Below are 27,540 nucleotides of genomic sequence, written 5' to 3' on the forward strand. Positions count from 1 at the left end.
GATATATAGATGGTACATGACCCCAGTTAAACTTGCCAAAATATACCATTCATCTGATAATAAATGTTGGAAATGTAAAGAAAATGAAGGAACATTCTTTCACCTCTGGTGGACTTGCCCTAAAGTGAAGACCTTCTGGGAAATGATATACAATGAGCTGAAAAAGGTATTTAAGTATACCTTCACCAAGAAACCAGAGGCTTTCCTTCTGGGTATTGTCGGCCAGAAGGTGTTAAAGAAGGACCGAACATTTTTCATGTATGCAACAACGGCAGCAAGAATACTCATCGCTAAGAACTGGAAAACCCAAGATTTACCCACACTGGAAGAGTGGCAGATGCAGCTGATGGACTACATGCAACTGGCCGAGATGACTGGCAGAATCCGAGACCTGGGAGAAGAGAGGGCTGAAGAAGACTGGAAGAAATTTAAGATTTATCTACAAAGATATTGTGATTTGGCTGAATGTTAAGAAGGATGCTAGATCATAAATAATTGCCCACCACTAAATTAGATCTGAATTTGACGATAAGTGAGATTAAAGAAAGTATAAACTCTTTTTTGGAGAACTGTTAGATTGTACTTAAGTGAGCGGATATAAGATTGTAAACAAGATGATAATTTGCTTGGAAAAACTTTTCTACAATGTAAGTGGGAGCGGGAGACGTGAGGGAGTCCAAAGAAGTGAAGAAAGTATGTTATATAAGTAAAGTTGTTTACTATTTATGTATTTGTACTCAAAAAAATCTTAATAAATATTTATAAAAAACAACAACAAACAAAATATTTATTTTTGCAGGTGAAAGATCTCTTTCAATCTTTGGCAGTAGAATACAGTGTTCTGGAACTTGACAAGATTGGTAAGTAAAATTGACTTGCTATTTCATTGTTGATAACCATAGATACATTACACAAATGCACACCATTTTACTGAATGAAGGCATCCTTTCAGTCTGCATGAAATAAAACAACTCCCAAAATGTATTTTTTATCCAGTTACTTAGTTTTGGATTTTAAGTAAATGAGTTTTGTGTTGGGAAGTAAAATTTTGTCGTTTTTTGGAATTTTGAAGGACTGTGTCTGCTCTGTTCTTACGAAGCTGTTTCTGTTGCAAATGTAAATGTACACTCCTTTATTTCAAATATTATCTGTTGTATTGGTTGCCAACTTATTAATGATTGACATATCTAAACTTCAGAAAGAAAGTTGCTGACTCATTGGCAAGAATTCTAGCGCCAACTATAATCTGAGTTTATTGTTGAGCCCAGGCATTCTGAGATTGATAGTGCTGATTCTGTTCCATCCTGGGGAAATGTTTCAGAAGTTCTTTCTCTTTCTTAATTCTTTCATCTATTTTGTACTTCATTGGCTTAGTTTGGAGTGAATGTTTCGGCTTTTTAAAGCATGGTTGTAGGCTTACTTATTCAGTAAAATCCACCATTCATTGGGGCTTTTACCTAGATAATGTTATCTTTATAAGATTGATTGCACAGAGCTCTCAGGCAGAATGAAAGGTAACCCACAAGTAAGATGAGAGCTTGCTTAATTCTTTTTACCAATATAAGATGACCAAATTAAATGTTTTCCCCTCACCTCTTTTGTGTGCTGCATGATCTGGACCAATACAGCAACATGATGATAATAATTTTGGATTCTTTTAGCTTTAATCAATGTGTCAGGTACCAAAACATTAAATGAATAGTTTGGTTTGATGCATGTTCTGGCCACATTTTGCTTGTCAGCAAGTTAAAAGAAAGCTATAGTAATAGTAAAATACAAAACTTTTTTTAGATACAACCAATTAACAAAGTAACTGCTGCCTTCATAGGCTCTATTCTTTGTTCTTTGATTGAGGTTTGTTTTTGTTTTGAACAATCATTTGTTTTGTTGATATCCCATTTGTGAGCTTCCTTGGAGCCTAAATCTGGGTCAAAAGGCAGACTAGAACATTAAAAACAGGGGTACATTTGGAAGAAAGGGCTGGTGTTGTTTTGCATACGTATTGACTTTTAATATGCATCAAAGTTGAAAAGCCAGGCTGAGGAAACAAGTGAGTTCTTGTCTCTTATATGAAATCCTCATGCAATAATTGAACATGAGGTTTAGTAAAATCCTTTTGAACTGTTTCACTATATCCTAAGGCTTACAATTCTACAGAGACATAATTTTTATGAGTTTATAATTGAGACTGATCTTGTGTTTGAATTATGACTTGAAGTACAAAAAGGATTCTACTGACTTAGGCTTAAACGCAGTTTGCTCTAAAATTGCATCATAGCTAAAAATAAGCCATGGTCTAACATGAATGAGCAACATGCTTGGAGCTCACTTATTAAATTGTACCCCCCTGTTTTAGAAAACATATTGGAGGCTGGCCTTATGCCCCTGCCACCAACCCAACTGAGCGCTGTTTTGCATGTATCATTAAGCCAGTCTGCAGTATATTTCTTCCTAGCTTTGGAAAGGGAGAAGCAAGGGGGTGTCATTTCAGCAGTGTGCATCAACACACTACTCCTTTGTGATAAATCCCAGTTTATATTATATGTGGTGTTACGTTACATGTGAACCAGGCCTTAATGATGCAACGTTGAGGTTGTGAGGATCTAAAGGTGGTTTCACTACCCATCTAGCACACTGCTGGGCTTGTGCTGGCAGGTTGGAGGAGTGTTCTTGTGCGTCTCCATCTACTTTACGGGAATTAAAAAACAACTTTCCCCTCCATTGGAAACAGTGTGAGTGGAAGAACAGGAAGAGATTTAGACCAGTTCGTGAGCTAGTCTAAATCTCTCTGCATTTGGGGGACATACTGGAGCACAGGGATAGTCGCTCTGTCTTTGGTTGAGCCACAGCCACGAAAAGGTTGCCGCAGGGAAGGGGGAAATTTGACATCGGAGCTCACAATCTGATGTCAGGGAGGGAGATCTGTTGACAGATCCCCTTCCCTATCACTGCAGCATCTTCCGTGGCCGTGGTGCAGCCTATGTTGGGACTCTGGTTTGGCTAAAGCCAAAAGGTGGGCATCCTCCCAGGGGCCATAGATTGCTACCTCAGCTTAATAGGTCTTGCCCTCTGCACAGTGCTTTATAGATTGATCAGTTTATTTATTTGTCAGCAAGGTACTTTGCATTTCATACAGTACTGGAATGTTAGATTTTGGATTTAGAGAATTTTCAGGTTCTTGTTAGATTCATGATGTTAAGTCACTTCTTTCATGTAAACTGCCCAAAATGAATGAATGACTGAATGACTGAATGAATAATTGTATCTGCAATCTGCTGCATTGCTGGAGCTGAGGCACATGGATCAATCTTAAATATAGTTAGTAAAGACCAGTCAACTGCAAAGCATAATTTATGAAGCTGCCTTGCTTCAAATAATCATAGTTAAGATTAACTACGTTTTTGGACTATAAACTAAACAGCAGTTAATCTAAAACAGATGCAGAGAAATTTATAATCTGCTTGTGACCATGTAGCTGAAGAAGATGGAGCATTGCTGAAGCTCATTCTCCATAGTGCTAAACCATAATGAGTCTTTCATCCAGATGTGGTCAGTCTGAATGAGATGTTATGCTGATTCTTATCTGCCATACTTATGTAACGGCTTTATATAAATTATCTTCTGTTTTAAGCGCAACTTTTATTATAGCTGGTGGAATAGTGTCTTGCAATGCATAGATCTTAGCAGAGTTGTAGGTTTTAATTCTACCCTCCCTCTTCTCTCTTAGATGAGGGGCCCAGCATTCAGGAGGTGTTGCTAGAATTGACAGGTCAGAGGACTGTTCCTAATGTATTTGTAAATGGAACTCATGTGGGTGGATGTGATCAAACTTTCCAGGTAATCTCGCTCTTCCTCCTCTTGGCATGAAAATGAATTGTTATGAGATAAAGATTATGCTTTTGTAGCTAGCGTCTCCAAACAGTGTCACTTGTGCTATCTTGTTATGCAGTACATAAAGTTTGGAATTCATAAAGTTGCAACTATCCTTTGTATCAGGCTTGGGAAGTGTATGCACCAGTAAGAAGCAAACAACCACCCTGTTTTATATGGGTTCTTTTTATCAGGAGGACTTCAGGTTACATTATTGATATCTACATTTCCTAGTATTGCTCTTTCATTGCTGTTGTTGTTTTTAGATGTGCAGCCAGAAACGATATATGTTTACTTTTGCCTTCTATTTTCTTTCCCAATAAAGAGTGTATAGAATTGTGGTACTAGCTTTAAGTTTTCTTAAAGGTCAGGCAAGTGCAAGGGCTTCCTTATCAGGACATCTGCATCTTAAATGAGTAAAACAGACCCTGATCTTAAAACATCTGTACTCAGTGAATTTGTATCCAACAGTTCTACTACTCACAGAAGGCTCTTAAATTTAGTGGAGGGTTCAATGAATGGAATGGGGAGGGAGGTGTTTTTGGCAGAGTTCCCCTTACTTCTGAGACACCCTGTGTCGTCACAAAACTATGCTTCAGAGGGCAAGGTAACTCTCTGGAGCAGAATGGAAGGTGGTGCAGGGCACTACAGGAAGAGGTAGGATTTGTGGAAAGTTGCCTTCTCCTGCTGCTGCTAGATTAAAGAGCTGTCCATTTCTAGGAGGAGAGCATTGGATATAACCTAGCTTTGTAATACTAACAAACTATTCTGTATTCTGATTTCTGTGTCTTGTGTCCTTTTTACAGGCTTACCATAGTGGCTTATTGCAGAAGCTTTTAGGGGATGGGAAAGGCGAAGAGATGGAAGCCTACGATTATGACCTAATTGTTATTGGTGGTGGTTCCGGTGGGCTTTCATGTTCTAAGGTATGAACTCTACAAACAGGTTCCAAGCATATAGTGAATTGTATGTGGTTTCATATTTTCCAACCGACTCCTTACATTTTTAAAAATCTCATTCACAATACCTCAGCAGCATTCCATGTCTGAGTGGAACCGCAGTTCAGACCCTTGCCAGAACAGGGTCTTTTGACCCTGCAGCAAAAGGGCTAAAGAAACCTAGCCTGGTGTGTGGGTGTGGGTGATGATGTTTCTTTGAGAGATTCAAGTTGCATTCTTTAAAACAAAACAAAACTGGGATTAAGTTTCATTGAATTAAGTGGACTTTACTTCCGAGCAAGCATGCATAGGATTGTGCTGTCAAGACTATTACATTATCTCTGAGCAGCCAAGAAAAAGGGGGTGTTTGTATATAACAGCAAAAGAAAACCTGTGACCTTCCAGCTGTTCTTAGAATCCCAACTTTCATCAGCTGCCACCAGTGTAGTCAGTGGGTCAAGGATGATGGAAGTGGCAGGGCAACAGCATCTGGAGGGCCACAGGATCCACATCCCTGGAGTATGCCATCCAAGTTAGCTTTACATACGAAAGACCCTGCAGTCTAATTACTAGGAAATAGCTCTTGAGGATCTAGTCATCTGCTTATTAAGAGAGGAGCTAATGGATTGCTAGGTTTTGTGTTGTGTTCGAGAACAGTTGTTCCCAAACATTTCTCCCTGTGAATGACTTGAAAATGGCTGGTGTTCTTGGCATACCACTTAACGATTTTCTGCCTTGGGGAGAGATATTGCTATTGTGATCATTTAATAAATAAATAAAGTAAAATAAATAATGCACTGCACAAGATACTGTGCGAGTTTTAATTGTGTTTTTATTGCTTTTATTTCTTACATTGTAATTTATTGTATTATAATTTGAATTCCATAGAATTTAAATTGTTAAACAATAAAATATAACCTAGGAAATAAAAGAAGTAATAAAAATACAATTAAGAATCAAAATACATATTTAGTGTGCCACAGACGAAGCTTGTGGATCACTGATGGTTGTCCAGTACTCAACTTGTTTGAGAATTGAACCGTTCATAACGCATGCCATAAATTTAAGTTTAACGCCCCTTCTTCTCTTGGAGAAGGAAAAGGATATTAATTGACAGAAGTCTCTTTCACCTGTATATCATGATGCTACAACACACCTATTGTACATATTTAGCCAGTGGCAACTTCTTATTCACATTTTGTATTATCCTCAGTTTGGGCATGGGGGGAGGGAGTATTTGAATGTATGGGAAATCTTTGCATTCTAGAGAGTCCTGGGGGGCATAGGTGAGAGTCCTAGGAATGAAACTGCTTAGAAAATAACCCTAATGTGGTAGAAGAAACCAAGATTTAAATCAACTGTGAGAGGTGAAAAAAGAAATGTTTCATGTAGGGTGTGTCTATGCGTGGGAGAAGTAAGGACATATAGCTAAGAATGCTAGTGTGAATTATGTGCTAAATTGCTGTGTTGAAGAAACATGAATAACTGCATTTCAGCCAGTGGCTGTTCTCTTCCTTGTCACAAATGGCAACTTCTGTTCCTTAGGGCATAACTGTTTTCATGAATGTGAACTGTTAAACTGCACCTGAAAAGGGACAGTCTTCTACATCTGCACAGGTCTGATGTTCACTTGTTTGTTATTTACAGGAAGCTGCTTCCTTAGGAAAGAAGGTCATGGTGCTAGACTACGTTGTGCCAACACCACTGGGTACAACATGGGGTAAGTAGTGATTTGAACAGATTTCAGTGTTGCTACTTAGTCAGCCAACTAGCATGCTGGGGGTTGTTCATTCATTAGTGTCTGTTTTGCTGTGTGCTCTTGAGCATGACATATAGTCAATGTGATGGCTTTCTAACTTTGGTTTTCTTCAAATCCTCAGCAAACCTCTCTTTAGATCTGTGTCCTACAAAAAGTATTATTTGGCTAATATTTTTGTTCGTATGGAAGGACTTGAATATTTCTCATCAAAGGAACTCTTAAACCTATGCAGCACAAAATTGGAACCATGGCCATGATGTTCCTGTTACATAAGCACATACTGATCTTGTGACTGTGGCATTGGCTTCCTCGTTTTAGGTTACGGCAGCAGAATAATGACTTTAACAGAGTCGTGTTCAGAGTGCAGTGTAGTATGGTGTAGTATAGAACAAAATGTCTATGAATCCATTTATCCAACTTTGATTCTCCTTCAGTGCATTCTAATGACATGATGTGTTTAAAAGACTGGATATGATGAACTCCATGAGTATGTTGCCAGTCAGTCAGTTGGTTCCAGACATGCAAGCGGGAGGGCCTCTAATCCAGTGGAGGTTGCTGCTGGAGGGAAGCAACTTTTGCCAATCCCTCTTTCCTTGCAGTCCACAGTCTTCCACACTGTTCCAAAGGATCCCCTGATCCTCAAGAGCAGCTGTAGGGGGGAGAAGGAATGGGGGGCTGATTTCTGCTCCAGTCGTGGTTGGTCTGATCCAGCGCAACAACTAGAAGCAGAGATGTTGAAGGTTTGTTCTCAAAATCTTGACTAGTTCTTATTCTGTAAGGTTATGTGAAGCTTGTGGTCTTTACTGTAAGCCCTGGAAGTTCACTACTGGCAGCTTTACAAATAGCTCAGAGGGCTTATGCAATCCCCTGGTGGCATGACAGGATTCCTTGCCAAAGTTGATTGTATCTGAGATATGCTTAATGTACACTCTTTGTTTCTGATATTATTGGGATAGAATTAAACCTTTCAACAGCCATTCAACCACTGGATTTTATGGACCCCTAGTGATGAGTGTGCATGTAAGGTCTCAATTCACATTTAAATCTTCCTGATGTATAATCTGCATGGTTATGTGAGTTGCACCATCAAAGATCAATGGATATGTATTTCTTAGCTTCTTCCTTTCCCACAGGCGTGTGTTGCTCCCCACCATGTACACATACTGTATATGGAATTGGAAAATTTTGTCATTTTTAGTTTGGTAAAGCCATTTCTGCCAGTGTGAGGCTTGTTAGTAAAAATATTTCATTGTATTTCACTTTCAGTTTGTATACTGCCTTTCTATGTTACTATACACAAGGCAGTTTGCAGCAACAAAACATACAACAAAGAACTCACATTTTATAGTAATCTGATCCAATACAGAAAGTCACAATAAAACATAACTTTAAAATGTAACTACTTATATCAAATAAATTAATATTCAATAATCAGAAGTGCCTCCTGTTTCACTTCTGTCTGTAAAAGGATACGTAGAACAGGGCAAAGGCAGGAAACCTAAATATGTGAAGCTGTGTCAGTTGTCAAGTCTTAACCACCTTTAATACTGCAGCTGGAACTTTGGTGAGGCTGGGGAAGAGGGCTCACCAATACTGCCCTTTCATTACTGCCAGCCTCCTATGCAGGAGATAAGAGGAAGCTGGCTTTGAATAATTAAGCCTGGTGAGAAGAGTCACTCCCTCTGAACTTAATTTAAGCCAGACTGCCGAGGTTTGGAGTGCAGTCAAAGGCAGCAGCTACAGCTTTATTTATTGCGTGTTACCTTTCTTTTTTCCCTTTGTTCTTATGTATTTAAGCCTAGATTATTAGTTTTGCAGTAATGAATGAATCAATGTTTGACGGGTTGTTGATTTTGTCCTATTTGATATGTTTTGTAAACTGGAAGACATTTGTTGCAAGCAGCTTTGGGCATATGTAAAGTAGGCATATAAATAAATAAACTTGATCAATAATAAATGTTGCTCGCCATGCAGTAAGGGTTTGTGTTGTTGACCGTGTATGTAAGGTATCTAAGATACGCCAGCAGTTCTGTGCATCATAATAGTAAGTCTTACTTAATGCAGTACTGCTAATGAGAAGTTTCTTAATTAAATGTACACTTTGCATTTCAGGACTTGGCGGCACTTGTGTAAATGTTGGCTGCATTCCTAAGAAGCTGATGCATCAGGCAGCCCTGTTGGGTCAGGCACTGCGAGATTCAAGGAAGTATGGCTGGGAGTTTGATCAGCAAGGTTTGTAAGAAAGCAAATAATGTATTTATGGGAGGAAACACCAATTGGTGCATTTTTATCTTTGGGACCGAAGCCCTGAAACTGTTGTAAAGTTAACTAAGCTACTAGCGTGTGCTAGTGAAGGAATGTAAGGGATTTGGGGTGCTGCTTTCTCCCCCCCCCCCCTTTCAGTAGGCTATTTAATGGCACCAAGTGATTGTTCTACACAAACTTGCGCTTGTCTTCTTTATACATCAGTCTTTGGAATCTTAGAGAGTCACTTGTCACTATCTTTTCAAAAGTTGTTGGTGTAGGTTGCAAATTTTATTGCAACTACTGTCTGTGTATTTATCTGCAAATATTGAAACATGAGACCTATGAGATCATTCTGAGTACCTGCATTTGTTTTAGTGGGTTAATGCAGCCCAATCCTGCTATCTGCTTGCTCGCTATATGAAAATTCACTTATCTGCATTTAAAGACTTCTGCCCAAGCCTCACTATACGCTCCACAGAGTCACATATATGAACATCCGGCTTCCTTATTTCCTTGGTTTTTTGTGATGTGCTGTTTGGTGGCAGCCATTTTCGGGCAGAAACCATGGGAAGGAGGAGCAAAATCAGACTAATCAGAGTAGGAAAAGTCAGACAAATTTGTTTGTTTATTTACTTTGTCTGTCTCCTGTTGATTGGCTGCAGCGATTTCAGGAAGAAACCAGGGAGGAGAGTGAGCAATTTGTAGACTCATTATGCAAATGTGCGACTAATGATTTCATGGGAAGGCATTGTGTTCATTAAACAGCACATGCATGTATTGGTTTCATTGGTGGGATCTGATAAATTAAATTTTGTATGAACATTTCTTTTAGTTAAACACAACTGGGAGACCATGGTAGAAGCAATTCAAAATTATATAGGATCGTTGAACTGGGGGTATCGGGTTGCCTTGCGTGATAAGTCTGTGACATACCTCAATGCCTATGGAGAATTTGTTGGACCACACAAGATTAAGGTACCTGCAGAACCTTGTCATTGTTGACATTTGATCTATTCAGACGTATTGCTTCTATAATCATTACTGTGTATGAACAAGTTAAAGTGATAGATTAGGAAAAGCAATACTGTTTAACCTATTTTGTTTCAATTGCAACTGTATGGTCTTGTACAACATCAAACACCTGAAAAAGTATTACACAATCAACATAATGGATATATGATTAGCCACAAATGAACTTGCTCGGCTGAATACGTTTTTTCCTAAATACAGAATTAATTAAACTAGGGTAGATATTTTGCTGTGTGAAAAGAGGCAGTTAAGAAACAAGAACTTCAGTTTGTACTAAGTTGTAATTGCAAATTTAATTCAATACTGTAACTACATGAAGATTATTTTAATTTTTAGTGTTAACTATTCACAAGTAAAACAACATAAAAATCTGCATGATGTAATACAGTTGATAGATTATTCAGATCAGTGTGTCTTACTGCCTTGTAAGTAATTCTTGGTAAAGTAATTTGCTGGCAGTATCTTGGGGAAAATGCATTGCTGTGTGGAAGAATACCAGTTATAAAACTTTCTTTCCGTTGACTAGGCAACCAACAGAAAAGGACAAGAAACTTACTGTACAGCTCAGACGTATGTTATAGCCACAGGAGAAAGACCTCGATATCTAGGTATCCCAGGAGACAGAGAGTACTGTATTACAAGGTGAGCTTGAATTAAATGACTGCTTTTCGGTAGATTAAAAGGACTTCTCAGTTTTTAAACATCAGTGATAATACTGTTTCATTTTCAGCGATGATCTCTTCTCTCTGCCCTACTGCCCTGGAAAGACTTTGGTTGTGGGAGCTTCTTACGTAGCCTTGGAATGTGCCGGATTTCTTGCTGGACTTGGTTTGGATGTCACAGTTATGGTACGCTCTATCCTTCTTCGTGGCTTTGATCAAGAAATGGCAGAGAGAGCAGGAGCCTATATGGAAACCCATGGTGTAAAATTCATCAAGAAGTTTGTTCCTGTTGAGGCAAGTATCTCCCCTGGTTACGTCAGATAGGAAAACGCTGATGTTTGAAATCTTTTTGTGCAACTTTGAGCAATATGGCATATGTGTAAACACAGTAGGGGGGCGGGTTTTGCCTGCAAAGGCTAATAAAGTGAACATTGTAATAAAACAGTATTATGTGGGTTGAGATAAAATTCCTAAGTTTATGGCTGTTCCATGCAGGTTGTAAAGTTGGAGGAAGGCATGCCTGGAAAACTGAAAGTGATTGCAAAATCCACTGAAGGAATACAAATGATTGAAGGGGAATACAATACTGTAAGTGCTCTGCACTTGTGATTTTTTGTTTTGTTTTGTTTAAATTTATTGTGGTGGGCAGGTTGGTAAGTTAGTTATTCTTAACTTGGCAGTGCAGACACACTTAGGCCAGAATATAGCAGTAACTGCTGCTGCACAGCCTGGTGCAGCACTCTAACCCTAACACTTTTGCAACAAAGTTCATTACTGGATCGCTCCCTTTTGCTGTCTGTCTAGGTTCAGTCATAGAGTTGGCCAGATGGTAGCTTGTCATGAGCATGTTGGAATCTATTTTTAGACGTTGAATAGAACTCCTTTTTAAACCGCATATGGGGAACCTTGGGCCTAGGAGTCAAATGTGCCCCTCAAGGCCTTATCTGTGTGGCCGTTGAGTACTATTTCCATGCCACTCCCCTCATCACCCTTGTGTCACCCCCTCCTTGTGTGTGTTTATGCCTGGTTAGAATATGTCCTTCAACTCTGATAACGGCTCATTTGCCCCAGTGAAGGATGGAGAGGAGTGTCAGTTTGTAAAGTAGCTCTGTCCAATTGCTCTGTCCACTTCTGTCTCTGGCCCCACCTTCCCCTGGCATGTAGCCACCTGTAATTGCCTAGAAGGCAGTGCAACCCTTGAACTGGAAAAACAACAACCCTCCACCCCTGGTTTAAACCAAATAGCGCTGCTTGGCTTACATGATAGACTTTTCAATACAGGACCACCAAAACAAGATACATGATTCCTTTTTGTGCAGGTTTTGATAGCTGTTGGCCGTGATGCTTGTACTAGAAATATTGGCTTGGACAAAATTGGTGTGGCAATTAATGCAAAGTAAGTATTCCAACTCTTTAATTAATCTTGGTACATACTGAAATTTGTTTAGAAATCAGCTTTGGTCTTTTAACAGACTTCCTAGAACATCTCCTTTCAGAAGTCTGTTCTAAATTATCACCTAGAACCCGTGAGCTCTTAAGGGTGAAACTGGGTATCTTAAGCATGCTGACAAAATTAGTTTAAAACTTTATGCCTATAAATTCCCGCATTTCACTATTACCAGTTGTTAAAGTTGCAAATCCATCTGTAGAGCATGAGAATCTTAATCTCAGGGTCGTGGGTTCAAGCCCCACATTGGGCAAAAAGATTCCTGCATTGCAGAGGATTGAATTATATGCTCCTCGTTGTCCCGTCCAACTCTACAATTCTATGAAAACCTGCGTAATTTTTTCAGTTTTGAAACTTAACTACAGCAGGCTTTATTTATTCTAAATTAGTATGAAACCAAGCAAAGAGAGGCCACTTCCCATTAAATTAGTTTAATTTGTTTTATAGCTGAACACTTAGAGAAGCATCTGATATTATTATATCAAGAATTAAACCTCATATAGCCTAATGAGTGTGGCTGTTGGAATCTGCCCATTGTAGAAATTGATTTGACCTGACAAGTATGAAAAGTTGTGTGGTACTCATTAGACGTTAATTTTCTTCAATATAGTGCGACCAACTGGTATTCTGATGTCTGTCTTCACATATAGTAATGTCCAAGGCCACATGAGCAGATTTCCCTTTGCTCTCTTTCCCATGTCATCCTAAATCTGCTCCAGAGGGTCCCCAAGCGCTCTGGAGCAAGGGGGGGGGGGAATTGCTGTAGGAGAGAAGAAATTGTTCCCTGAGTAGATTGACTTAATTGGATGTCTCTCATTATTAAGTGGAATCGTAGCACTATGTCAGTGTTAACTTTCTCCCCCTTCCATGTAACAAGAAATGGGAAAATACCTGCAAACGACGAAGAACAAACCAGTGTGCCTTACGTCTATGCTATTGGAGATGTTTTGGAAGGAAAGCCAGAACTTACACCAGTTGCCATACAGGCAGGCAAGCTGTTAGCTCGCAGACTTTTTGGAGGGAGTAATATAAAGGTAAACGTTCAATTTCCTACGGTTATTACTGGTTGCGTGCTCAAATAGTTTTTTTGAAATGGTCTTTTGATATGGTTAAGACGCCTGGAATTGGCTCATCCATGTTAGTGTCACCACTTTAAGTAACTTCTGGTCCAGCTTATGCACCATATCAGTTGCTAATAGCATTGGACTTATGAATCTCGGTGGAAGGCACTGATCCCTGTCCAACTCCTGGTATAGCCACAGCCATTTTTTGCATTTATTTATATGCCACTTAGTCTCTAAGTTGAGTTGTGATTGCATGGTGACTATCTTATGCTCCTAACAAAATTTGGAAGTACTACACAGACTTTTACATGAATTGAACTTTGGAAGAGTTTCCAAGGATCTCTTCTCATTGTGAAACTTTTGTGGGTGAGCTGAGAGCTTGTTGGACCCTGTGTGAGAATCCGGAGACTGAGATGGAGGGTGTGTCGGAAGGAAAATGAATTGATACTGATTTTTATATACTGGTAACTTTGTATTACTGTAACATTTGTATATGTAACACTCTATTTTTCTAATATTTTGTTTAAGTTGTCTGTTGGTGCTTCAGTTTTCTGTATACCGCTTAAAGATATTTTAAATATATTAAGTGGTATAGAAGTCAAATAATCAAAGCAAATAATCAAAAGGACAGGGCTAGTGTCTGCATCATATTGAAGCATCCTGAAGGTTGATGGGGTGGGGTGAGCTTGGAAATATATACAGTCGTACCTTGGTTTTTGAACAGAATGCATTCTGGAAGTCTGCTTGACTTCTGAAATGTTCAGAAACCAAGGTGCAGCTTCCGATTGGCTGCAGGAGCATCCTGCAGCCAATCGGAAGACGTGGAAGCCACGCTGGATGTTCGACTTCCAAGGCATAGTTCACAAACTGGAACACCTACTGCCTGGTTTGTGACGTTCAAGTTCCAAGTTTTTCATGAACTAAGCTGTTTGAAAACCAAGCTACGACTGTACAGACCAGTATCTATGCCCTGCTTTAAGTGTTAAGCTTGGGCTGCTGCTTTTGCTGCAAGAGTATAAGCTACTGTTTGTACTGTGGCCAGTGCATGTTTTATAGGATGGTTGTTGCATTTTCATTCCAATTGCTTTTATGTGTGAGTCATAGTGTATGCTTTCAATTTTAGTGTGACTACATCAACGTACCAACTACTGTGTTTACACCTCTGGAATATGGCTGTTGTGGATTATCGGAAGAACGAGCCATTGAACAACTTGGACAAGACAATTTAGATGTGAGACTGAAATCTTAAAACTTTGCAATTAAATATGGGTTCTCTTCAGGTTATTAATATATGTGCAATCATATTGTACCTCATAATCTAGTTTATTTTTGTAGGAACAGTAGCTGACCTGATATATTCTTCCTGAAGAAATCTCCACAGAATTTGAGGAACTGTGACCTCACAGCCCTGTTTCCCTAGCCCAGTGTTTTTACTGGTGGAAGGGTAGTCCCTAGCCCTCTGTTGAAGTTCACTCATACACACAGGCATTTTCCTTGACAGCATAAATGTGGGGGTGGGGACATTCTCCCACATGCTTTTGTCCTTTTCCTTTTTGCAAGGATAGAGATAGCAGCTTCCCTTTCTTTTTCATCCCGAGGGTGTAGGTTCCTGAGACACTTGCACACACCACTTTAGAGATATTGTAAAAGTGCAGGGGATATTATTAAAAGTGCAATACAAAGTCATTAAAGGGAAAACAAACTTTAAAAGCCTAATTTTCTTTTCCAGGTGTATCACGCGCTGTTCTGGCCACTTGAATGGACAATACCCAATAGAGACAACAACACTTGCTATGGAAAAGTAATCTGCAATAAGCTTGACAATGTATGTATTCTGCTCTAAAAACATTTGTTTTCTTGCATGTTCATATTATCCAAAATATAAAGAAAGCCAGGGGACATCCACTTCAAAGTTGTGTGGATTGTTCTGCCCAGGGTGCTAAAATGTGGGAACAGAGAGTTGCCCTATAGTGAGTCAGACCATAAATCCATCCAGTTCAGTATTATCTACACTGACTGGTAGTGGCCGTCCAGATTTTCAAGCAAGAGACTGCCCTAGCCGTACCTGAAAATGCAAGAAATTGAATTTGGGACCTGCTGTAAGCAAATGCTTTACCACACTGACCTACAGCCCTCCTCCAAGTGTACTGTAGCTTAATTTATTTTAAAACTGTACTAAAAGCAACTTGCGGCTTCTAATTCCCTAGCTTTATTTAGCTGCTGCTTATTGAAGCCACAAAGCAGCTCAGCTTCTTGGAAATGCCCAGCTGAAAATACTCTAGTGGTGCACAACTTGGGACTATAATGAAGTTGTCTCACCCTAACTGGCTGGTAACCACAACCCTGTTGTCTAGACTAGAGTAGCCAGTGCAGTGCTCTCCAGATGTTGTGGGCTACAACTCCACAACATTCCCTAAACATTCAATCCCTGAATGGATGGGGTTGATGGGACTTACAGGTAGTCCAGAGTATATGGAGGGCAGCCCACTGGCTGTCACTGGTGTAGTGACACACTTTCAATTAACATAAACTCATAGTGTATTTTAAAGGTAAGCTTACATAGTTCTATGTGTATTTAATTTTGGGTCTGTAAAGCAAAACTGCATTCATGCATGAGGTCAAAACTCACTGTATCACACTGGAAGCAGGAATCTGGTCAAAGCTTTATGAAAGATGCTACTGCTCTTTTGAAATGGTTTTCGTAAAGTAGTGTGAGAAAATGTATTCTTGTCTTCTGTTTTTACCATGCGTAACCTTCATTAGTGGAGCTAAGTCATCAAACTAATTCCAACCAGCTTTTTGGGGTTAGACCTGTTCCATATACCTTTCATGTGGTGAACGATAGAACTAACCCTTTTCATTGGTTTCTGCCCAACCTCTCATTAATGTGATGTATCATTGGTTACCTTTATTCTCATTTATTTGTACAGTGAGTGAATACATTTTTATATGAGCTTGTGGTTTAGAAATGAATAGATACTAATAGTTCAGTTTAAGTACTTTTAATAGCTGTTCTAAGCATCTCACTTTTGTATTTTTTCCTGTTCTCAATTGGTGTAACATACTAAGGTAGTGTCTGGTATGGTAAAATTGATTGCCATCTCTATTCATGTTGAAATATTGGAAACTAATTCAATATTCAGATTGCAGGGTTATTTTTTTGCAAATGATACACCAGAAGTAGGCACAACAACTAGCAAATAAGCAGCTGTCTACAATTTAAGGGAAAATACTAACTGGGACAACTTACCTCTCTCTTTTCCCTCCTCCCCCCTTTTAATTGAAGAACCGTGTGATAGGATTTCATGTTCTTGGGCCTAATGCAGGGGAAATTACACAAGGCTTCGGAGCAGCAATGAAATGTGGTCTCACAAAGGAATTACTTAATGATACGATTGGTATACATCCAACTTGTGCAGAGGTAAGAGTTTCAGTACCACTCTCATCTTATAACATACGTTTGTGGCGTTTTGAACTTATTTTCCTCTCTACAATAACTTATCTCTTAAGGATCTCCTATCTTTAAACAAACAACCACTCCTTGTCCTGTTACATCTCTTTGTTGCAACACGTTTTCTTTTTTCTCCCCACTCCCTTGTGATTCTTCTCTAGAGAACTACAGTATTTACCTTTTTCTCTCTCTTGGGGGTCCTGAGATAAACACTGCCAAGGAGGCATGACCCTGAACATTACTCTTTAAAACAAGTCTTTGAAAGCTAGTTTATAAGTTTTTGTGCTTAAAGAATCACTGCTACCCTTTTTTTCTTACACATTGGGGGTTGACACTCACAGTAAGAGAATTCTGTGTTGGGCTTTTAGTCCAATTACACAGTTGCAGCAGGAATGGTGTTGAATGGAATGTGGATTTCTGAATAGTATTTAAAAAAATAATTTGTGGATTTTCCCCCTCTCTTTCAGGTGTTTACTACAATGGATATTACAAAGGCTTCGGGGCAAGATATCACTCAGAGTGGCTGCTGAGGTTAAACCCTGCTGTTTTAAACTGTTTCCTGTTGGTCCCACTTACCTATGTTGAAGATTTTAGGAAGCATTCAGATATACACAGGTAAATGAATATCTGAATGCTGTATTTTGCTACCACAGACATTGATTTTCTAAAACTTCAATGGCAGGTGGTGGTGTCTGCAGGAAATGGCAAAACAGCAGGGGGTAAACTTAATCCTGACTTGCTTAGAGATTGCACTTTTGTGTATTTTTGAAGCTTTGGCTCTGAACCCCATCTGGAGGCGAGTCATGGCTGATGATTTCTATGCAAAGTTGGGAAAACCTATTTGTCCAGTCAGTAGAGATTCCTTCCAGAGGAACTTCTGAATCATCCAAGTGAAGTTTAATTCTATTAATTTCAGGGCTTTTGTACAAATGCAACAGGCACAGTGAATGTATAGTTAATAACATTGGCTAGCAACAGCCATTGACCTTGATGGATTAGTAGTGCATTTTGTTAATTGTTAACCTGAATGGTGAGATATGTTTGCAATGTCTATAAATAGCCCTGTTTACACGGTTGTAAGTTGGAGAGCGAGTTTACAAAGTTAATGTGTTATGTCCCCATATGCATCATAGCTCACAGGACACATAATAGGATGACTTGATTATTTTATCAATAGGTACTTGGTCACCAGAGAAAGCACTCATCCTAAGTCACAAAACTATCGCTTACAATTTTTTTGGGGGGGGGGGTCTCTAGTTTTTCCTTAATAACTTTACCCCTGATTTTAGCCCCGTAGTTAACTACTCAGAAAAAAAAAATTCCAAGTAGAGTCAAAATTGTTTCATGGTAATATTAATATGTTCCCTTTTTATGCAATAAGTGCATTGTTTCAGCCATAAAATGAAATGCATTTGGTCTAGATTACTTGTATGCAGGCGATTAGCTTGAACTGTGTCATAGCAATAAACACTGGTTTATTGTGCTTTATAAAAATTCCAGTACAGTGAAAACCTGAAGCCCCATTGGCATTCCCTACTTACTTTGAGGAATGTATGCTTGAGTTTAGTTTATTCTGTGATTAAAAAGTATCTTCTGAAATGCATTATTTCATTATCTGTTCATTATCATATGAACAGGGGTTTTTTTTATCTATTTATGGTGTATCATGAATTTAAAGTTCAGTAAATGAGCAATGTAATGTGTTGTGCACTGTCTCATTCCTGAGGAAAAACTTACCTCTTTTCAAAGAGAAATATCTCTTACGACTCAACATTTGGAGATCCAGAAAAGCTTATGGGATGGGCATGTTACTTCCCCATGCCCCACTAATCATAAAAAAAGCATCGTCCAACAGTATGAGCAGTCTAGCCTTAATGGCAATCATCGTCTTTTCTCTTACTGGGGTACTGAGATGGTGGGTGAGGAAAATGGCACAAAACCTAATGTTTTAAAAGGGTGCTTTAATAGTGGTGATGGAAATATTTTAAATACAGAAACTTGAAGCCCTCGGTTTTTCAAATGCACAGAAATTCTAAGTGTAAAATTTGCTCTTGCTGTCCCTCTTAACTTAAGGATGCTCCAGCTGTCTGCTAATGTAAGAGGAGGAGGAGATGCCTACTGAGTCAGTGAGCTACAACTGTTTTACCAAGATGTAAAAAAATATTTTAAAACAAAAGTCTGTTACTCACAAAGGGAATATTAATAGCAACATCAGACATCAGAAGTTTTACATGCCTTACTGGAGGCAACTGCTAGATAGTAGATGTGATTCAAAACAGATTAACAGGAAGAAGACGATGTCATTACACTGAAAATATTAGCAGCATGTGAATAATTCCAAATTAAAATCAAAGTATCAATGCAATTTAAATTTCTGCCTTTCTCCCTGCTTATGCACCACCCTTTTACTTATCAGTGATTTTAAACCTTTTTTTTTGTCATAAGCAGGGATAAACATGGGCAAACTTTTTCTGTAAGTTGACTGAATGCTAATACGCTCTTCTAATTCCATAACCTTCCATGTTATTCATTAGGCTAGTTCTCCTTGGGGCTTCTTCACAAGCGTATACGCACAAAGGAAAAGACTACACACTAAGGCAAAGCAAATTTTGTAGTGTGGTACACATTTTATGCACACGTGCGCGTGCACACACACACAAATGTGCCCTGTGGGAAGGATTGCAACAGAGGGATGCAGGCCAAGACCCACTCTGAGCCTGTGCCAGCTGGACTGTTCCGTGCTGCAGAGTCTTTCTAGTACCAACTGCCCTGTGACCACCTTGTATGTTCATATTTTTGTGTGTTTATAAAATTGTAATGTTCATTTGTATGCCACCTTGGAAGGATTTGTATCCTGAAAAGTATAATATTACAAATTGTAAAAAATAAAGAAAATTGAAGGGTACAGTAGCCATGCTCTCCACATGACAGCAGTCACATATGAACTGGTAGGAAACCTGTCAGTCACTGCTTTCCAAACACAATACTCAGGTCATCAGTATAAACACTTGTGTAATATGTGACCTGACAAGTGAACATTGCATTGGGAGCGTGTTTCCTTCATATTTCATGTGCCAGTTCTTTGGTTGAGCAATGATCCTCTCTTCACACGCGGTAAAAAGAAACACAATGACTACTTAGAATCATAGGATCATAGAGTTGGAAGAGACCACAAGGGCCATCGAGTCCAACCCCCTGCCAAGCAGAAAACACCATCAGAGCACTCCTGACATATGGTTGTCAAGCCTCTGCTTAAAGACCTCCAAAGAAGGAGACTCCACCACACTCCTTGGCAGCAAATTCCACTGTCGAACAGCTCTTACTGTCAGGAAGTTCTTCCTAATGTTTAGATGGAATCTTCTTTGTTGTAGTTTGGAATCTTGGATCCATTGCTCCGTGTCCGCTTCTCTGGAGCAGCAGAAAACAACCTTTCTCCCTCCTCTATGTGACATCCTTTTATATATTTGAACATGGCTATCATATCACCCCTTAACCTCCTCTTCTTCAGGCTAAACATGCCCTTAGCCGTTCCTCATAAGGCATCGTTTCCAGGCCTTTGACCATTTTGGTTGCGCTCCTCTGGACACGTTCCAATTTGTCAGTGTCCTTCTTGAACTGTGGTGCCCAGAACTGGACACAGTACTCCAGGTGAGGTCTGACCAGAGCAGAATACAGTGGCACTATTACTTCCCTTGATCTAGATGCTATACTCCTATTGATGCAGCCCAGAATTGCATTGGCTTTTTTAGCTGCTGCGTCACACTGTTGGCTCATGTCAAGTTTGTGGTCAACCAAGACTCCTAGATCCTTTTCACATGTACTGCTCTCAAGCCAGGTGTCACCTGGGGGCACTTGGGGGCCGGGGGACAGAAGTCACAGCTACTTCAAAACACTAAAGAAGCCTTTATAGAGCCTGCCTCTTACTTTTATGTATTCTACAGTAATTCAGATCAATAACAAGAAGCAGAGGACAGGACCGTGTTGATAATTACATTTAGCTAGGTTTTTTCCAGTTTCCATCTCTGAGAACATCAGTAAAAGAAAGGCTGAGACCTTACATGATTTTGGTTTATGTTTTAGCCAAGTTTTGTTAGCTGAAAAGTGCTCTACATTTTCAGCTGTAGTTTAAATGCTGCAGGAAAAATGCTGATTTCCTGAAGGTGTGGAGCATTACAGATCTTTGGCCAAGGCTCTTGTCTATTTTTATTGGACCAGCTCTGTCGACAGGTGTTGGGCAATTAGTTCTCTCTTGGAAAGTGTTGTGAAACTCCCAAGGATTTTGTTCCTGATAACACAGTTACGGGAAGGCATGATCAAATTTTAGATTAAATACATAAGCTCACACCAATAGTAGTTGTCAAAGTATTTCAAGCTTCTCGTAACATGTAATTTCAGGACAGCTCAGTTGGTAGACCATGAGACTTAATCTCAGGATGTGGGTTTGAACTCCATGTTAGGCAAAAGATTCCTGCATTGCAGGGGTGTTGGTCCCTTCCAACTTTATGATTTTATGCCAGCTAAATTTAGTGTATCAACTAATCATTGCACATGCAGAATAACTAAATCATTTCACTACCACAAAAGAACTTACCCTTCTACCCTATATGCCCCCCCCCATCTGTTCTGGGCCCTCCCCCCTACACTCTGGAACAGAATTGGGGCAGTGTTAGGGTGGGGGAGAAAGGGAAAGTTCCATTGGACTTTTGGAAGTTCCCCTGCATGCACAATGATTTGGTTGCATAACCATAACTCTGCAAATGATGTTAGTCCTTTACCATAACAGGCCAAGTTTGGGTAAGCATATGACTCTATTGCCATGTTAACATAACATTGTAAATGAAGCTGTGTTGGCCCATGGGAAATTCTGAAGTCCGTATTAAGGCAACTGCTTTCTTCAGCCAACCAAAATGACAAAATAGTGCACACATCATCTCGTCGCCTAAAACTCGGCCCTCCAGCTGTTTGAGGACTACAATTTCCATCAGCCCTGACCACAGGTCCTGTTAGCTAGGGATGATGGGAGTTGTAGTCCCAAAACAGCTGGAGGGCCAAGTTTGGGGATGCCTGAACTAGATGGTAAGCTGAGCAATGTGGGCAAGAGAATGGTCCAGTGTAGAAAACCATGTCTGCGTTGGCTCAACTTCCAGAGGAATAGGTGAAGAGGCCAACCTGATGCCCTCTAGACGTTTGGGATAACTCCAGTCATCCCAGACCAGCACAGCTGACACACAGGGTTGATGGGAGTTGTAGTCCAAAACAAGGGTACCAGGTTGCCCTCTGGGAACATGAAGCATTAGTGAAGTGGGAAGCACTGTATCAATAGCAGATCAGGGGTTGCACTAGATCAGTGTTCCCCAACCTTGGGCCTCCAGCTGTTTTTGGACTACAACTCCCATCATCCCTCGGTAGTAAGACCAGTGGTCAAGGATGATGGGAATTGTAGTCCAAAAACAGCTGGAGGCCCAAGGTTGGGGAACACTGCACTAGATGACCCGCAGGGTCCCTTACAATTCTACAGCCACTGTGAAAACAGGATGGCCCATTGGCCTGATCCAGCAGGCTAGTCTCATGTTCTGGTCAAGTCTCCACGGCGATCAGGCTTTGCCGTGGAGAGGAGATGGATTTCCTTGCTGTGTTTCCTTCCTCGCCTCTGAACAGGCCTTTCACGGGAGGACCAGGTTGCGCTACCCGCCCCGCTGGGAACCGGCACACCTGCCCGCCCTTCGCGTGCCTGCAGCAGGAGAAGCGCGCGCGCGCCTGAGGAGAGCCTCGGCCTCCAGGCAGCTTTCAGTGAGGCGAAGCCCCGCCGCGCCGCCCTTTCCAGCGGCTTCACCTCGGCCTTGGGTGGGAAGAGGAGAGCATAAGCATCCCGGCGTGGGCTGCCTTGGGCACCGTCTTAGGCCCTGGCTGCTTCTAGGCGGCGCGCAGCAAGAAAGCCGCCGGTGGGGGGAAGTGGGCGGGCGCGCGCTCCTTGGCCGCCCACGCTCCTGGAAGGTTCGGGCGGGTTCCGGAGGTGGAGGGGGCGCGCGGGCGGTTGCCATTCCCTCCTTGCCATCCCCAGGGCCGCGGTGTGAGAGGGCTTCCCTCGGGAAGGGCGGCGCCAGGCGGCGAGGGCTCGTCACCCCGAAGTGGGAGCGGGAGAGGCAGCCTTTCGGCCAGCAGGAGGCAAGGCAAGGTCCCCCCGCCCCACTCCCTCAGCATCTTCCGACTCTTCTCTTCCACACAGCCCTCCCTTCTCATTTCGCAATTTCCCCCTCGAAGCAGGGCAGGATTCAGACCTTGAGAGAACCCAAATACTTGGAAGCTTTGGGTGTTCCCATATTATATATGCATCTAGTTCAAAATATAAACAACAGTAAACCGTAAAATGAAACGAAATGAGGTGAAACCTACAGTAAGATGGAAAATAATCCTTATTTTTGTGTACTTCCATTTTACTTGTATTTGGGGGGAGGAATGCTCCCCACTTTTCTAATTGCAAAGTCCTTGATAAGATCTTCAAAACTAATGTTACATTCCATTCTATACTTAGTAGAGATAAGGCATCCAGCCTGGTAGGGGTGGCAACTTGAATAAAATAGGGGGCGCAAGTAAGCCCTTCCCTGCATAATCAACCACATAATGCAGTGCACATTATGTCATTTAAACGGCAATACCCATCAGCTTTGGTGGGACCCAGTGCCCTCAAATATTTTATGGGGGGGGGGGCTGAAGACCCCTCGGCCCCTAGGAATTGGCTCCTATACAGCTGCCTTGTTGTGTTGTTGTTCTGTTGAGATTTTTAATGTACTTCAACTGAGAGAATGAATGCTCAGCAATTTGTGACCATTAATGTTAAAAATCTAGCAATGGAAAATTGCTGTGGTGCCCCCTTTCCTTTGATGCCCTAAACACATGCTTATTTTGCTTAATGGTTACCTAATCCTGCTCTGCCCTGGATTCCAGGATGGAGGAATGGTGAGCAAGGCACCTGGTGCCTGGCACTGCCCCTACCCACCTTATGCCCCAAATTTACTAATAGTAGGTAGAAGTTCAACTGCTGTACTGGGAACCGTGGCATCACCTAACATATCTTATTGTGCTGCCTTTGGTCCAGCAAGGGCCATTGGCTTCTTCTTGCTCTTTCTGTAGTGTCATCTGTGCACATGGTGCTTTGCAAAGGCTGTGTGTGAGAGGTTCTCTGTCCCGCGGGGCTAAGAAGAAGGAAGGCAACAGCAGCAGAAGTAGAGAAATGGTGGAGGAAGCGGGGGGAGGGACCCAGGCAGGGTTAAATAGAGGATTATTTCCATTGCACATACTTTGTATTTGTTACAGTAAAGGTAGCATTGGCTATAAATATAAACAAACACACACACACACACACACACACACACACACTACTGGTCTAAAATGTAGCCAGGTTTGTTTATTTATTTCTCAATTCAGATCAGAACTGGTTTGGGGAAGAACACATCAGAACACAGTATTTCCTAAGAAATGGCAGGATAGATATTACTGTGACTAACGTTGTGGGTGCACCGCTTCCCAAACCAGTGGTGAGGACACCGTAGATGCAGAGTAAATGGGAGTGTGTACATGACCACTGTTTCTGGAAGAAGTTGCCTTTTGTTCATCTGAAGAGCTGTTCTGGATCTGACCAAAGGCTCCTCTAGTCCAGTATCTTGAGACCACAACAGAGCCAGCCAAGTGCTTCTAGGAATTCTTCAAGCAGGGAATGAAGGCATGCACCCTTCCCTCATCAATTGAGACCCAGCAGTTGTTACTCAAGCAGTGCACTGCCTTTGAGTAACTTTGATAGCTAATAGCAGTTGGTACACCTATCTTTTCAGGACCTGACTACATAAAGCCTTTTAAATATCAGAGATCTAGTAGCCATCAACACATATTGTAGCAGCAAAGCCTATTAGTTAACTATGTATTGTGGGAAGACGGAGTACCTTTCTTTTTTGTCTTGAATGTACCTCCAGTCTGTGCTACCAAATGATCCATAGTTCTAGAATTAGTGGGGGGGGGGGGAGCTTTCTTCTTCTCGACACAATTAATAACGTAATACATTCCAGCTCTTCTCTATCTCCATCATTTGATGAAAAATGCAGATTCTGTGGTAAGTGGATATCAGCAACTAAAAGAAACTAGGCAGTTATTATATTAGGATAAATATGGGTTTTAGAAAGTCAGTACAAGCCAAACTGTGGGGGGTAAAGTGTCCTTGGAGAATAAAGCCGCATCTTCAGGTGCCATAAGTTCAGATCCTGCTGTTTGTTTGTTTTTTAATATTACTTATATTGACTACCTGCCTTCAAAAAAAGGTTTATTTTCTTGTTATGTTTTATTGCTTTAATCCTTGTGTTCCACATTAACAGTCTTTACGTTAACAGTTAGCAGTTACCATATTGGAAGGAGTGAGGGCTGGGTACTACTGCAAAAATAAAAGGGCAGGGCAGGGATACCAGTTGGGTGGGGGGTGGGGGGAAGGCAGCTGATAGAAGACCATGGGTGAGTAAGGAACAGGAACAGGAGATCAGAAACAAAGGGAAGAGTAATGACCGCTCCCCACATTAAATGGGGGGGTGCCCTTTGCATGGTCATGCGCAGCCCCTGGGACCCTATGCGGCACTATTAGCATAGGCTTGGCTTCGCCTTCCCCAGGTGGGATTCCTGGAGGTCTCCGCCTACCTCAGCCAGTTGCCCAATCCTGCCTGGGGAGGCATTGCCAAGGTGATCAGGCCAGGTAGGGGGAGGGACCACCCTGCCCACACAATAGGGGAGGATCTTACCTGGGAATCGTCAGTTGGCTCCAGAGCTTCTCCTGCCCTACCCAGCCTCAGTTAAGACTTCTTTTGCAGATTAACCTTTTCTCCACTGGTACGCGGGCACTGCTACTTCAAGCTCACTGTTGAAGGGCCGGAAAGGAATTCTCCTGCATTGGCAGGTTTGCCTTTCCCGTAGCAAAATTCCACAATTTTGGCGGTATCAGGCCTTGGGCGGAATCCTTTAGTCTGTCTTCCCTAAATGGGGATGGGCGTGCAGCGGTGACCCACGCCCCCCTTCTCTTTGCAGCGGCGATACCAGGGCTCCCTGTTAAAAGGGTTGTTTTGAGGGGAAGCTTTGGCCATACGCCTAAAGGTTGTCATTGCTTTCCCCTGCGACGGCGGCATAATGGGGGCGGGCTCTCTCTGCTTGAACATATGTTCTCCAGAGCCAGCCCAATCCCCCCCCCCCAACTCTGGATAACCCTGATGTTCCCCAGATCTCCAGCGGGGGCCTGGGAGGGATAAACACCCAATGCCTGAGCCAAGGTCTACCCACATCTGAAACATAATAAAGTTGTGGCCAATTTTAATCCCATAGCACATTGTCTTGAGTCGTTATTCCACACGGGGGCCGCCCATGGTTTGGGGGACTCCGCCTGTCCATGCAATAGGTCCAGCTGGTGAGCCAAGCAGTGAGATAGCAAAACTTGGGATGGGGATGAAGAGTTCAATGTAAGTTATCAAATGTGACACAAAGCAAGCAGCAGGGGAAGAAAGAAACAATTTAAAACTTTAAATTTCTAACAGTAAGGGCTGGAGCCGACTTCCTTGGAAGGTGGTGGACTCTCCTTCATTGGAGATATTTAAGCAAAGGTTGGATAGATGTCATGGATGCTTTAGTTGAGATTCCTGCATTGCAGGGGGCCGGATTAGATGACCCTCAGGGTTCCTTCCAACTTTCTATGATTCTATGAAAACCGGCACCTTGAACCAAACCCAGAATCAAGATGGCAACTATTAGGTAATATACTTTTAAAGTCGCATTCGTGTCATGTCCTTCATCTGCAGCAAACTTGGAACTATTCCATTTTATCTTAACAACAGCCAGTGATAATTGCTAACAATTTATGACTTCCACCAGGAACCGTTCTTATAAAATGTTGATTATCTATAGACTACAGTGCAACCTCCATAAACAAGGAGGTAAGTTGTGCATTCTTCAAAACCCTGCTGGTTTTTTTGGTATTGAACTAGGTTCATGGAAAAACTTGATGCGCACACAAAATCCAAGCTATTTTTACAAATGGGATTTTCCACTTCATTATGTTAATTCATGTTTTTGGTTTTTGAATTTCAGGTAAATGTTTTATTGGTTACTAGTATGGTGAATCTTCTGTATCAGCCAGAAATCAGCACAGGGTCTTATTTGTTCTGCACCTACTAGCCAATAGCCTTTGGTAATGGATATAGGCCAAGGGATTACCAGTGCTATAAAAAAGCAAAAACGAAGAGGTTCCAAGAAAAAAAGGTGAATATGGTACTATATTAAGATTCAACATATTAACTTTTAAATTATCCTTTTGGGTTTATCTGCATGTAACTCTGAAAACATTTTTTGAGTTATGCACCCTTATATGCCTCATTGTCACATTTCTAAAAATAGGTTGAGTGCAAGTCTAACTTGATCATTTTCTAAGTCTTTAAGCCCTTTCTGCTATTTGTAGATTTGTGAAAGCTGACGGTGGGTATTCAGCAATAAGTTTCACTCTTCTCAGCATGTTATAAAAGGCACCCCTTTCTCATTATTTCATATGTCTATATATTGAGCCCTTAAACAATCACAAAAATCACAATAAATATACCCCCCCCCCTCCAGAGCTGAAAGACCAATGCTGAAAGTATCACATAATGTCTAATGTAGCCTTCAAACAAAAAATAGTTAAAATGTTAAGTCCTGGTAAAATCAGATTAAGGCTTTCTTTTTGAAAAACCTCTTAATTAGGAAAATGCATTTTTTCTAGGCACTTTAGAAGTTTGTTTTGTAGAAGTTGTGGACAGAGGGGGCGGTACTTTCTGGCATGCTAGACTCACTGGGATTAGTGCGCCCTAATGCTTAAGGCAGGAATGTACTTCGCTTTCAGGAACTTTTAACTAGCCTGTATCCAGAAGAGACCTCAGTTACAGTTCCTGCCTTCTGCTCAAGGCAATAGCTTGGCAGTCTTTCCAGCATTCCTGCAGCCAGGCACGTGTTTCTTGTGTGTTTGGGATCCTTCAGACTGTTTGCTGTGTTTTGTTGGTGTGCCTGCTTGTCTTTTGTTTC

The 27,540-nt window shown here is 41.2% G+C and overlaps 2 protein-coding genes across 5 annotated transcripts in view; both read left to right on the forward strand.

Moving 5' to 3' along the window:
* TXNRD3 (thioredoxin reductase 3) overlaps positions 1 to 18,166 on the forward strand; it is a 30,653-nt gene extending 12,487 nt beyond the window's left edge. For both annotated transcript variants that reach the window (XM_081900473.1, XM_081900474.1), the window contains exons 2-16: positions 800 to 860; positions 3,728 to 3,837; positions 4,677 to 4,796; positions 6,456 to 6,528; positions 8,680 to 8,799; positions 9,647 to 9,789; positions 10,370 to 10,485; positions 10,574 to 10,799; positions 11,001 to 11,093; positions 11,825 to 11,901; positions 12,830 to 12,986; positions 14,140 to 14,247; positions 14,746 to 14,841; positions 16,303 to 16,437; positions 16,935 to 18,166. In XM_081900473.1, the coding sequence (XP_081756599.1) occupies positions 800 to 860; positions 3,728 to 3,837; positions 4,677 to 4,796; positions 6,456 to 6,528; positions 8,680 to 8,799; positions 9,647 to 9,789; positions 10,370 to 10,485; positions 10,574 to 10,799; positions 11,001 to 11,093; positions 11,825 to 11,901; positions 12,830 to 12,986; positions 14,140 to 14,247; positions 14,746 to 14,841; positions 16,303 to 16,437; positions 16,935 to 16,997 (1,698 nt within the window). In that variant the 3' untranslated portion in view covers positions 16,998 to 18,166. The remainder of the gene's footprint in view (positions 1 to 799; positions 861 to 3,727; positions 3,838 to 4,676; positions 4,797 to 6,455; positions 6,529 to 8,679; positions 8,800 to 9,646; positions 9,790 to 10,369; positions 10,486 to 10,573; positions 10,800 to 11,000; positions 11,094 to 11,824; positions 11,902 to 12,829; positions 12,987 to 14,139; positions 14,248 to 14,745; positions 14,842 to 16,302; positions 16,438 to 16,934) is intronic.
* Positions 18,167 to 22,493: 4,327 nt separating this feature from the next.
* Positions 22,494 to 27,540, forward strand: part of LOC309363939 (uncharacterized protein) — a 79,023-nt gene continuing 73,976 nt past the window's right edge. For 2 of the 3 annotated variants that reach the window (XM_081900462.1, XM_081900464.1), the window contains exons 1-2: positions 22,494 to 22,637; positions 26,578 to 26,748. In XM_081900462.1, the coding sequence (XP_081756588.1) occupies positions 26,681 to 26,748 (68 nt within the window). In that variant the 5' untranslated portion in view covers positions 22,494 to 22,637; positions 26,578 to 26,680. Of the gene's footprint in view, positions 22,638 to 25,858; positions 26,424 to 26,577; positions 26,749 to 27,540 lie in introns of those variants that run through there. The other variant, XM_081900463.1, reaches the window with a different exon arrangement.

This window comes from Podarcis melisellensis (assembly GCF_964234715.1).
Source record: "Podarcis melisellensis genome assembly, chromosome: 2".
In the NCBI taxonomy this organism is placed as follows: Eukaryota; Metazoa; Chordata; class Lepidosauria; order Squamata; family Lacertidae; genus Podarcis; species Podarcis melisellensis.